Genomic DNA, 13,061 nt, shown 5'->3' with positions numbered 1-13,061 from the left:
ACTAGCATAGTGTAGCCAGGAGCAATAGGGTGGATGTGAGCAGCACTTACACAAGGATTGTTGACATCACTTCTTTCTGACTGGTGTGTTTCTACAGATGGCAGTAGGAGCTCAGAGAGGAGGCAGAGATGATCTGCCTCATGTTCTACTGTCAAGACATAGTGACAGTTTTAGCAAATATGTAAAAAAAAGACCTACATCAGAATTACATCCTGCAGCTTTAACAGGAAACATTTACCTCTTCATCATACACACATATACCTGGATACTGGTCCAACCCACACAGTTTCATGCTCACTACAGAAACCACAACATTTGAATTGTCAGTCACTGTGATTGTAGCTGTGACTTCAGGACACAGAGTTCATAGCTTCCTGTTGATTTCTCTGTTCTGTCATGGTTGATATTTTTTGCTCCACCTACTTTTTTCCATTTAAGTCACTTTCGTCATGTTTGATGTTTTATATATATATATATATATATATATATATATATATATATATATATATATATATATATATATATATATATATATATATATATATATATATATTTTAGAGGTGTGCCGATCAATCGGTCACCGATCATAATCGGGCCGATTTTCGTGAAAAAGTGCATGATCGGTGATCGGCGATCATTGTCTCTTTTACCGATACCGATCACCTGCATCTCATTTCCAACCTGCCTGTGCAGCTGGTCTCCTCTTTCCTTCACTCTGCGCAAACGCGCAGCAACAAATCCAAAGCGATGTGGAACTATAACGCACTGAGTGAATGGGGAAGTTTGCATGTTGTGGGGAAAATTGAAGCACGTCAAAATGCATCAACACAGCGAAGCTAATACGACATGAAAACAAAGCCATACTTGAGGAGTTTGGCTACATCGAGGCTCACTGCAGTAAAAAAGACATACGGAGGATCAGATAGCAGGTAAAGCAGCGCACAGCTACAAACCCTCACCCGGATAACCATGACGGTCAGAAAGCTAAACAAATAACCCGCAAAATGATTTAAGTCTTCGAGCTGCGATGTAAGACGCTGGTTCTGCTCTCCTGTTGAACCGCTGCTACGCTACAGGTAGTAATATTTCACAGACGGAGCTTCGCTTCTGCTCCACCTGGTAGTGACTCTCACACCGAACCTCTGCTTAAAGCTGCAGCATCTAACTTAAAAAAATACATTTTACCTACATATTAAAACTTTCGCTGTCCTAACATGAGACAGATAATCTCTAAAAAAATAATCGATCTCCTCCCTGATCTGCATAATTACTCCGCTCAGTCAGAAACAGCCAATCAGCTAGCCGCCATGCTAACAGGAAGTTTTCATTCAGTAACTCTGGATTGTTTATTGTAATGGATCCTGTTTTTGCCTTTGAATGTTAAGTTTTATACTTGAACTTCTTGGCAATGTTGAGAAGTTTTATTTTGGCTCTTTGCATTATTTAGCCTCTTCAGAGCCTTCATATGTTATCAGTCTGTTAAAGATAGTATTATCAATACCAGTACAATTTGCACAATGCCTGTTTTGTTTAGTTTTCTTCTTGGAAAAAGTTATTAAAAACAAGTTTTTGTCTAAATTAAGGTGAATTCATGGTTCCTTTTTCCACATAATGTAACCGGTAGGGTTTATGATAAAAAATAAATAAATAATAATTATGTGATCGGTATCGGTGATCGGTGTATCGGCCCTCATGGGTGATCGGTATCGGTATCGGCAGGAAAAAACCTGATCGGCACATCCCTAATATATATATATATATATATATATATATATATATATATATATATATATATATATATATATATATATATATATATATATATATATATATAATGAATGCCTCATCCAAACTGTCCTGCTTATACCGTATTAAAGAAACAGACCTAGTTATTATTTGATAATTATCGTGACAGATCATTTTCCTGTTGATGTTATAAAGTGTTTGAGATTCTGCATCAGCCTGCAGGATTTTCAATGCACTCTAATAAATATCTCCAGATCAGTTATTTGTTACATTACAGCTCATATTAATCTACTTTGTTGCTGATTCAATCATTTTAGTTTAATAAATTAAAGTCAATTTATTACACAACATATCTTTATTATGTAGTCTCATAGACTATAGGTTTGTGTTGTTTAATGACACTGATAACAGCTGCACTAACGCTGCTTTATAACGTCAGAGTGTCTCGTTAGAGCAACCTGGCTGATGGTCTGAGCCCCCTGTTGTGTATTGACCCCTTCAGCTGTAACTATTGATGTTTCTGGGTGTTTGTCTCACATCCCACACCCCTCTGTTCCTGTGCTGCATGCAGATCATGAAAGAAATCCATGAGCATAAAATCAAAATCTACGACTTCCCAGAGACAGACAATGAAGAGGAGATGAAGATGATAAGAAAAATTAAGGTCAGCTCTTTCTTGACGCTCCTTTGAGACTTTTGAAATGGTTTCAGATGCATGCTTGTGGTCATGGGTACATGTGTCTCTAGCCATGTAACCGGTTTCCTCTCCCTCCTGTCTGCAGGACCGTTTACCCCTTGCTGTAGTCGGCAGCAACACGATCATTGAGGTCAACGGGAAGCGGGTCCGGGGCAGGCAGTACCCCTGGGGCGTGGCTGAAGGTGAGAGCTGTTAGCTCATCAATAGCAGCCAGTGCGACATCCCACTCATAAACACCTCACAGTTTCCACGCATGTTGAGCTGCTGACACACTGGATAAGTGTTTCTCTTATCACTAAGAGAAACGCATAATGTAGATTTTTTTCACAAATGCAAATTCTTATTCTGATGCACATTGTCAACTTCCTAAAATAATGGACTAAAAGTTATTTTGGCAAAGAAATTCCCCCGTTTTATTGCCAAAAGATGATTTAGGCGAAAAAAATCACTTTTGGAAAAAAAAAGACCCAAGGCCATTATTTTAGGAAGGTGATAATGAAATGTACTGAATCAGAGAGAGAAAAGAAGAGAGAATGTGAATCAAACATATTGAAATGTGTGGTTATATGCGACAGTCATGTGGTGTGAATATTATTGAAATGCATTTTGAATATTGTAAGTTCCCAACATCAGCTTGTTCCATTTTTGATGACAAGATGACTAACTTGTAGCATATAAAGGCATATAAAGTTGGCATAACTTCATATGCCTTAACTCTAACCTTTAAAACTACATTTCTGTATATAGCTCACGTGAAGAAAAGCTTAATCAGAATAAAAGAGTGTTACTCTGAGGCAGGCAGCAGGACAGTCTACAGATTTCATTTGCTCAGAGGATGTGAAAGTCTCATGCTGTTTGACATGACACAGGAAGCTGCCGTGGCTCTGTGGGAAGACCTGTCGAACATCTGCAGCACACAGAGCAGCAGATGACTGAAGCAGCAAACACAAATTAAACATCATAAAGAATCTGCTTGGATCAATATGGAAAAACCAAGCCGAAGGACTGAACACAACACGGCCAATTAGATGAGTTGTAGGCGTGCTGCTATGAAACTGGTTTTGGGCGAGGGTTGGCCGTCCTCTGGGAGGGAGATCTGGAATACCAAAAATGTTTTTGGCAACATGTCAGCATAAATATAAAGAGCAGGCAGGGAGAGAGCGAGATGGAGGGCAAGGTCCCTGAGAAGCTATGCAAGTCACTCTACCACAGAGAAACCTCAGAGGACTGTGGTGAGCTTCACTGTAGAGGAATGCATGGGATGCCACACTGTGGCATGTTACAGTACTGCAGCAGGCAGGCTAGTTTTTACCTCGCTTAGTTCCACACTGAGCTGCTGCCTGGTGCACATTTAGATGTAAAGAATAATGACTTAGTTTTCAAGGAAAAGTCAGTTTGGGAACACTGTGACACCTCACTGTTAGCAGCTCTGTTTCAATCATTCCTCTTTTATCTGCAGTTGAAAATGGAGACCACTGTGATTTTACTATTCTCCGTAACATGCTGATAAGGTGAGTGAAAGCCCACATCTCTCTACAGCTTTTACAGCCTAAACAACCATTTTTACATGCAGGACAGCCAGTTAAATGTCATTTAGAGCCACAAATTCTACATGACTTTCTGAAAAAAAGACAGCTTATAATTTTAGATGAATGTCTTTTACAGGAAATGTGTTGTCCTTTTGAAAGACCCACCATTTGATTTCTATTTTTAGGATTTAAAATAACGATCAAATTATAAAGGACTAGAACCTATGTTTGTTGTTATATCTAAAATTAAAAATATTAGCTGGTTCTGAATTTTTTGCCGGAGTTATTAAGAACCATTGTTGCAGGTTGCAGACCCCCCGGTTTACATGAAGTTGCTCGTATGACATTGCAGCTTACCAAACAAAAAGTCCTGTTGAGTCATCCCATAGAGGAGGTAATAGATTTCTTCTTGGTTTCAGGACTCATATGCAGGACCTGAAGGATGTCACTAACAACGTCCACTATGAGAACTACCGCAGCAGGAAGCTGGCTGCTGTCACCTATAATGGAGTTGACAACAATAAGAACAAGGGCCAGCTAACCAAGTGAGTTTACCACACCAACCTCCTACAGGTCACATTAATGAAGAAAAGGCTCGTAGGGTTAGCTTAGCAGCCCAGCTGGAGGTTCTGGGAGCTGATTGCTCCCAGTTTGACCCTGAAGTTCCTTTTAGACCACAGACTGACTAAAGCTTCACTGATTCCTTATCCAAACAAGCCAGCACTAACCCCCACTAACTGGTCATCAGCTGGATTTAATCCAACTCTATCTGAGGCACCATCTGACTGCTAAACCAATAGCTCCAACTGTCTCTATTCACCAGCACACTGTCACAAGCTAATGCATGATTTATGGCAGCATGCTAAGTGTCTGTGCGTTTCTTTCTTTCTTTGTTTTTAGACCTGACTCACCTGATGGCATGTAAGTTACCTCACTTCTTCACTCCCTTGAGAAAAGGCTCCAGCTTCGCCTCTCTCTTGACTCCTGTCTTTTTTTCAACTGCATTGCGTTTAGTCTGTTTGCTCTCTATGAAATCTGGGGGGTTTTATCAGGGAATGCTAGATCCATGCCAGGTAGAGGAATTGGGTGAATACAACATGAGATGAACATGAAACCTAACATGCTTGTTTTCTAAAAACTGAAGAAACTTAGGGTTCATTCTCACCAGCCGTTTAGCCCACTTTAAAACCAACTGCAGTTTGTTTGTCTAGAAAGTCTGGTTCATTTGGGGAGATGTGAATGTAGGTCTTGATCAAACTAAGCCAGGCTGGGTGACTGTTTGCTGTCTGGAACACAGAGACAGATGTCGACAGAAAACCAGGGAGTAAAGACATCAGCAGAAATGTGCTATGAGAAAACATTGTTGTTGCTCATCATTATGAGGTCATTTCCAAGTTCATTTGACTACCAACTGTCGTAGTTCTTTGGGCTTGTGGTGAGCCAGCTACAAACTCCATTGTAAACTTCAGTCTTCTAGATTAAAATGTGAGGCCGGTTCTCCTACAGCTAAGGATTTATGAGACCTTCCAGGAAACAGCCGATCATCTGAAGCAGAGCAGCTGGAGGACAACTGACTGAACTGTTGGAAGAAATCTGTGGGTTAAAATGTCGGAGAGCAATAAGACTGGAGAGGTCTGAGCAGAACAAGTTACTGCTGCTGAATGTGGAGTTACAAGCTGCGTGGAGCAGACCTGCTGGGTTCACTCACAGCCTTGGTTTGTGTTCACACATCCTGTTATTGCTGTTCATCTCACCTTGCATTTACCTTTTCCTAAGCCATTCATTGTTGGACATAGATAAATATTTTCATCTGGAATCAATAAAACCTTTACAAATGCTAAAACATTCAGCTGTGTAAGCTAGCTGTGAGCTAGCTCTCGGCCTAGCTGGTGAGCATTAGAATCACCAGCTGGCCCAGGTCATGATGACACTTTACTGGATGATAAATTGTCCCAGAAATTACGCTGTTAAACCATATTGTCATTTTTTGACCATTTTCAACTAATATAGTTATAATAAATGAATACCAATGCACACCCTCTGAAAAAAACATCCATTTATAAAATCATTTAACAGTGGAACTAGAGAAAACATTTTAAATATTCAAAATAAATGAACAAAACAACATTAGCTAAAACAGATAATTAGTTATTATGTTTCAACAATATTAATCCATTCAGCTTAGGGAGGGAAAACAGGCAAGAAAAAAAGAGGAAACTAACCACTTGGTTCTGGGTGTCAAATGTTTGCAGCATTAAAGGGAAGCATCTCTTTGAGCTCATTATTAATTTATCGTGGGGTTAGTTGATTTGTTGCTTATGATGACACAAACAGATCATTTATAATCACCAATATGCTATGCATAAATCCCCCCTCAGCTCCCACTGGCCCTTCCAGGCAGACGTTAGAATGCTGATCGATGTGTTTCTCAGAGATCTGGCTGGAAGTCAGAGGGAGCGTAGTTCATCTGGGTGACTGGCTGGTTTTCAGCCACCAGGACAGCCTTCCCAATACATCATAATGAATATCAGTGAAATGATATTAGCTTCCATGTCCTCTGCTCAGAGGGAAACAAGAACCCCTCTGTCTGTGTGAAACTCTGGCTTCAGGTTGGTTCTGCTTCTTTTCTCTGTCAGCTCTCTCTGAGAGCAGTCTGCCATAGAAGGCTTCCAATGACAACAGTCATCTAGAGCTTTCCCTCCTTTTCTACGTCTAGTGTTGTAAATTGTTCCTCTGAGAGGTGAGGAGCCTGTGAGCGACTGCTGTGTATGAACTTGTGTCCTTTTCTCCAGGAGTCCTCTAGCTCAGATGGAGGAGGAGCGGCGTGAGCATGTGGCCAAGATGAAGAAGATGGAGCAGGAAATGGAGCAAGTGTTTGACATGAAGGTCAAAGAGAAGATCCAGAAGCTCCAAGACTCTGAAGTGGAGGTACATGGCTGGGGTGGGATTAAATCTGTTTGTTTCCCTGAGCAGATCTCAGAGTGGATTCTATTGTCTCTGCAGCTCCAGAAGCGTCATGAGCAGATGAAGAAAAACCTGCAAGCTCAGTACAAAGAGCTGGAAGAGAAGCGGCGTCAGTTTGAGGAGGAGGTGAACACCTGGGAGACCCACCAGAGGATCCTGGAGCAGCAGAAGCTAGAACTTAACAGGTAATGGAATGGAATACATCTTTATTTGCGTTCAACACAGAATATGTCAGAGGGGGGAAAAATAATGAGAGAAATAATAATCAAACTTTAAAAACAAAAAAAGTTTGTTTTTAAACTTTTATCTAGTTCAAAAACATTTTGAATTCGATATGCTTTTTAACATAGTTATTGATTCATAACAATATGTTTCTCAAATAACAATATGTATCACAAAAGATGCGATGAATATCACATATCAGACATCTGGTAGAAAGTTAAATAATGTTGCTGAAATCATATTCAGCGTCACACAGCATTCTGGGAGATGTAGGCAGATTAAAGACTTTAGCCACTCAACCTCTTACCATCAGCTAAGCTAGGTTGGTGGCATCCAGGGGCGGATCTAGAACAATATTTATGGGGTGGCAAGAGGGGGGCAGGGATTTTTTCTGGGGTGGCAGTATATATATATATATATACCGATACCGATACCGATCACCCATGAGGGCCGATCACCGATACCGATCACATAATTTTTTTTTTTTTATCATAAACACTACCGGTTACATTATGTGGAAAAAGGTACCATGAATTCACCTCAATTTAGACAAAAACTTGTTTTTAATAACTTCTTTCAAGAAGAAAACTAAACAAAACAGGCATTGTGCAAATTGTACTGCTATTGATAATACTATCTTTAACAGACTGATAACATATGAAGGCTCTGAAGAGGCTAAATAATACAAAGAGCCAAAATAAAACCTCTCAACATTGCCAAAAAAATTCAAGTATAAAACTTAACATTCAAAGGCAAAAACAGGTTCCATTACAATAAACAATCCAGAGTTACTGAATGAAAACTTCCTGTTAGCATGGCAGCTAGCTGATTACTGCTAGCTCTGATTGGCTGTTTCTGACTGAGCGGAGTAATTATGCAGATCAGGGAGGAGATCGATTCCTTTTTCAGAGATTATCTGTCTCATGTTAGGACAGCGAAAGTTTTAATACATATGTAAAATTTATTTTTTTAGGTTAGATGCTGCAGCTTTAAGCAGGTTCGGTGTGAGAGTCACTACCAGGTGGAGCAGAAGCGAAGCTCCGTCTGTGAAATATTACTACCTGTAGCGTAGCAGCGGTTCAACAGGAGAGCAGAACCAGCGTCTTACATCGCAGCTCGATGACTTAAATCATTTTGTGGGTTATTTGTTTAACTTTCTGACCGTCATGGTTATCCGGGTGAGGGTTTGTAGCTGTGCGCTGCTTTACCTGCTATCTGATCCTCCGTATGTCTTTTTTACTGCAGTGAGCCTCGATGTAGCCAAACTCCGTCAAGTATGGCTTTGTTTTTATGTCGTATTAGCTTCGTTGTGTTGCTGCATTTTGACCTGCTTCAATTTTCCGCCGCAACACGCAAACTTCCCCATTCACTCAGTGCGATATAGTTCCACATCGCTTTGGATTTGTTGCTGCGCGTTTGCGCAGTGTGAAGGAAAGAGGAGACCAGCTGCACAGGCAGGTTGGAAATGAGATGATCGGTATCGGCAACAAGAGCCAATGATCGCCGATCACCGATCATGCACTTTTTCACGAAAATCGGCCTGATTATGATCGGTGACCGATCGATCGGCACACCTCTAATATATATATATATGAAATATTGTTTTTAACTTGCATTGTTTCAAAATGAGCTTCATGTAGCACCGAGGCTTAAATACAAATTCTTAATATAGTATAGTTAATTATTTTTACGTCTTTCATACTCCTGCTAATTGATGTGTATTACTGGACTGGACAGCGCCTATTGGTCACTATGTGATTCATTGAGTTATGTCCAGACAACCATTTTATCCCAATACATGATGAGCAGAAATCTGTCACAAAAATATTCTTAGCGCCACCATTTGTTATTAGGTATATCTATTAAATACGACTTAAAATAAAGATTAGAAAACTGATGTTTGATAAATTCTCCATGATCAAATCTATAAACAGTTTAGTTTCTGTTAGTTCTGTCAAGATGCAAGAAGGGGCAAATTTCTACTTATATTGGTCAATCGTTTTATTTTAAATATGCTGTAGGAGCCGTAGTTTGACGACTGTTATAAATATCACCACGTTTTGCGAACAGAGGGGATTAGCTCAGTTTTTGTCGCTTGTTTTTAGGAACTGCAGCGGCTGCAATGCGCCACAATAAAGGTACAATAAAGCTGATAAACAGGTGAAGAACCAAACTAGACAGAACCACTTCTGATTGTTTGCCAAGCCAAACATTCAATAAAAGTTCCACCAAGCCACCATTGAGGCACTGGGGTCATGTTTCTAGACACAGGCAAAAGAAGGTTCAATGTCCAAACTTATTGATTGTTCTTGGTGATTTATTTTCCTCTTCCACCAAATAATTACAGAGTTCAAACTTTCATTTGTTCTCATGCTACCTCTCTTGCTCTGGTAAAAGCCATCGGCCCCAAACCCAAATGCCTGCTGGTCCTTCACCAGCCCCCTGCATTTATAGAAAGTGGACTGTCTGCCTTTTCTTGCTCTGTATGTCGGCATTAGCAGACCCGTTGCCATGGCAACCGACAGACAACAGCTCAACGAGCAGATAGAGCAGAGATTACCGATCAGGGGAATCAACACCAAAAACAAACATTTCCCACACAAAAAGTAGCAAAGACACTAAAACAGAACATCCAGTCCGTTACATTATGCTGTCAGGCTTAATGTCTATATTATGATTATTAATAAGTTTTCGCCTGAACACCGCGGGGGTTGATTAACTGATTTAAACAGCTGCTCTACTGATGACTTGGTTGGCGGGTTGACCTGTTTTAGTGCTAAGGGAACCAAAACACACCGAACTGCGCAGCACATGCTAAGGTTATCAAAGTCCATAGCAGGCTAACAGGCTAGTATAACTGACCCACTGCTCACTTGTTCAATATTTTCTTTAAATTAAAGCGTTTTCCTCACCTGTGAAATCTGAAGCCCTTATTAACATTATCTATGGTTGAATTAATTGCTAAACATTGCATCCGTTGTTCTGATTCTTTGAGTGATTGTAGTATTTTCCTGACCACCGATATTCCTGACTCAATGGACAGCAATGGCAATAAGTCACGTAATGTCCAGTCCAGTAACATATATATCCATCAATGGCGCTCTGTCCTTCTCTCGCACTTCCCGCTACTTAGCAGTGGGTGTCAGGTTACATTGTGTTGCATTCAGTGTTGTCGGAAAAAGAGTATCATGCGCTTAATGTCCGATTTGCCATAACTATTTATTGAATTCATTGTCGCCAGCTCTCGTTTGGGGTGCAACTGCCACCCCAGTAGATCCGCCCCAGCAGGATTTTAGATATTTAAAACAGAAAAACGAATCAACAATTATTGTTATTGATTGATATGAAATGCTTATATTGTGATATATTTTTCAGCCATATCACCCTGCCCTATATACAACTGTATACAGGTGGAGGTAAATAATAATGAAATAAATACAAATGAATAAAATTAAAAATCTAGAATAAATGAATACAATTAAAATCTAGAATAAGCATTATACAAACTATATATATATATATATATATATATATATATATATATATATATATATATATATATATATATATATATATATATAGGAGGCACCAACAAAAACAATAATTAACAATTAAGACAGTCAATAAAGATATTGCACATAGCATTTTCAGACAGTCTGAGTGTGGAGATTATTGGTGTTGAGCCATGTCTCATCCAGGACCTACATAGTGCATTTGAGTCTAGAATGTAAAATCCATTTATGCCCCACCAAATAAATATTTATACATTTAGCTTTCCTTTCATGCCACAATATCTATTCTCTCAAAAGTATATCTGTACAATTCATTTATTATGCAGTCTATCACGATGTTTCTGAGCAGGAGCGGTGCATTTCTGTAGATGGCAGTAGGACCACAGGGAGGAGGAGATCCATCTTTTCACAGATCCATGTCTCATGTTATAATGTCAGGACATGGTGACAGTTTAAACAAATACATTAAGAAATATATTTTTATAAAAGTTACAGACGTTACGACTACAGACACAAGGAAAATGTCATTCTTGTATCCAGTTAAATATGGACACGGTTGTCCAACATTGTATATGAAGTTGAATGTATTGATGCCTCTCCACTGTATGTGTTCAGAAATGTTCAATAAAAAATAAGTATTAAAAAAAAAAAAAAAGTTACTGCAGATTTATGTTTTATCTCTATAGCAATGCTCTCTCCTCATCAGGATTTAGATCAGATGACTGATAAATGTGTTGAGTTGTAAGTCTGCATTTTTGCTCTGGTTTCTGCAGGACCATTGACAAGGGCAAGAAGAAGAAGATCTTTTAATCTTTCTCTGGACTGTTGGTTCTGATCTGCCAAGCTGCCATCTGCTGATCAAACTACTCCCACCGTTTGACCACCTTGTGTGACTATCAAGTGAAAGCCAGTGGGCAGCATAGTCTGAGTTTAACCTTAAATAACCCTCATTATCTCTTTTCTGGATCTATTTTGGGGCATACAAATGTACGCAAAGAAGCATGACTACTATTTTATCTTCCTGATTCAAACAGACGGAGTTCAGTCATTCTTTGCTCTTTGTTCTTTTGCTTTGGGAATATTTCATGCTGCACAATCTTTTCAAGCCAAAACCCAAACAAAGGGTCAGCCCACCACTTCCTGTACACTCAAAGTGTGAGGCTGCAGTTAACATGAGCCACTGCTGCTTTAACTAAAACTGTAACCAGGTATAGCAGTGTTTACTCATGATTGTTCATATTTTCTTCCCTTCTGTTCTTTCCTGTTGGCCTGTGTATAGAGACGGTGTTTAATGCGAGTGTTGTAGATGGTGTTGCCCCTGGAAACCAAAAGGACTCCTCAGTGGGCTCACGCAGAGCAGAACCAATCAGGAGAGGGCGTTGTGCAGTCGGTGCTTGGATTTGACTTTTGGAGCTTCTACAGATTTTGCATAAGAATATTTTCCAACAGAAACTTCCTTTGAAAGATGAAGCAGACAGTCTGTCTGTCCTGCTTCAGGTTGACAGTAAACATCAGTTGGACTGCATCTATTTTTTGTAATGTTATCTTTTAATGTACAAAGTCACAAAATAAAACTGTGATGGAGAAAATAAAGGATATTCATTGTAAGTCACAACATTTTAAAGTTATAAGAGTTTCATGACACAATAACTTTCAGTATAAATAGATTAGTGAGGAAAAAATGTAGTAGCCATTATTTAGCCAACTGACTAACAGTGTGCAGCAACATGTGGGGAAAGGGCAGCACTTTGTGCCTCTGGCCTCTTCAGCACACTCTCATAAGCGTCACTTTAATCAGAAATTCTGGAGTTTGGAAAGTGTCACTTTTTAAAACGTTGGCTTAAATTAAAGTGACTGCCAGCCCAGTGTGCTGATGTAACATATTGAGCTCGTTTCACATTAGCTTTGTGTTAAAGGTTTGGATGGCTACAGGATTTTAGCACAGCAGTACAAGATGTTAGTAAATGAAATGCGGTTCTTTTTTCAGGGTCCAAGGTTATCTCCAGTGCGTTGGCTCGGTTGAAGGTCGAGGTTTTCTACAGACAAACTCAAACAAACCAAAGAGCCAGTTGACACCAGGAAAACCTTTTGTAAGCTGATCCTCATGTACAAGTGAGGGTCCCTAATTTAATGCATTGAAGTTGCTTTTTTCACATATTTAATATCTACAGTTCATATAAAAAGTATTTAGTCCTTTGGATATTTTACCCTTTTGTTGCTTTGAATAAATGTTTTGGGGGAGTTTTGACAAACTTTTTTGTCAAAGGAAAAACTGACTTTTACTAAATTATGAAAAATAAAAATATGAAAGATGAAATAACCTAGTCAGTAGGTTATTGTATCAGTCAGCTGCAACCTTTGGCTGGTCAGCTGACTTTTTTAGTTTGCTGA

The 13,061-nt window shown here is 39.4% G+C and overlaps 1 protein-coding gene across 3 annotated transcripts in view; it reads left to right on the top strand.

Annotated features, from left to right (window-relative positions):
• The window catches only part of LOC106921150 (septin-7-like), a 35,440-nt gene extending 23,177 nt beyond the window's left edge, over window positions 1–12,263 (top strand). For 2 of the 3 annotated variants that reach the window (XM_014992636.2, XM_088010055.1), the window contains 8 exons: window positions 2,318–2,410; window positions 2,529–2,625; window positions 3,903–3,954; window positions 4,392–4,517; window positions 4,873–4,893; window positions 6,765–6,900; window positions 6,976–7,121; window positions 11,444–12,263. In XM_014992636.2, the coding sequence (XP_014848122.1) occupies window positions 2,318–2,410; window positions 2,529–2,625; window positions 3,903–3,954; window positions 4,392–4,517; window positions 4,873–4,893; window positions 6,765–6,900; window positions 6,976–7,121; window positions 11,444–11,480 (708 nt within the window). In that variant the 3' untranslated portion in view covers window positions 11,481–12,263. The remainder of the gene's footprint in view (window positions 1–2,317; window positions 2,411–2,528; window positions 2,626–3,902; window positions 3,955–4,391; window positions 4,518–4,872; window positions 4,894–6,764; window positions 6,901–6,975; window positions 7,122–11,443) is intronic. The other variant, XM_088010056.1, reaches the window with a different exon arrangement.
• Window positions 12,264–13,061: the final 798 nt, after the last annotated feature.

This window comes from Poecilia mexicana, unplaced genomic scaffold (assembly GCF_051168715.1).
Source record: "Poecilia mexicana isolate PSO_F unplaced genomic scaffold, ASM5116871v1 scaffold_11, whole genome shotgun sequence".
In the NCBI taxonomy this organism is placed as follows: Eukaryota; Metazoa; Chordata; class Actinopteri; order Cyprinodontiformes; family Poeciliidae; genus Poecilia; species Poecilia mexicana.
This window is presented reverse-complemented; position numbering and strand designations above follow the sequence as displayed.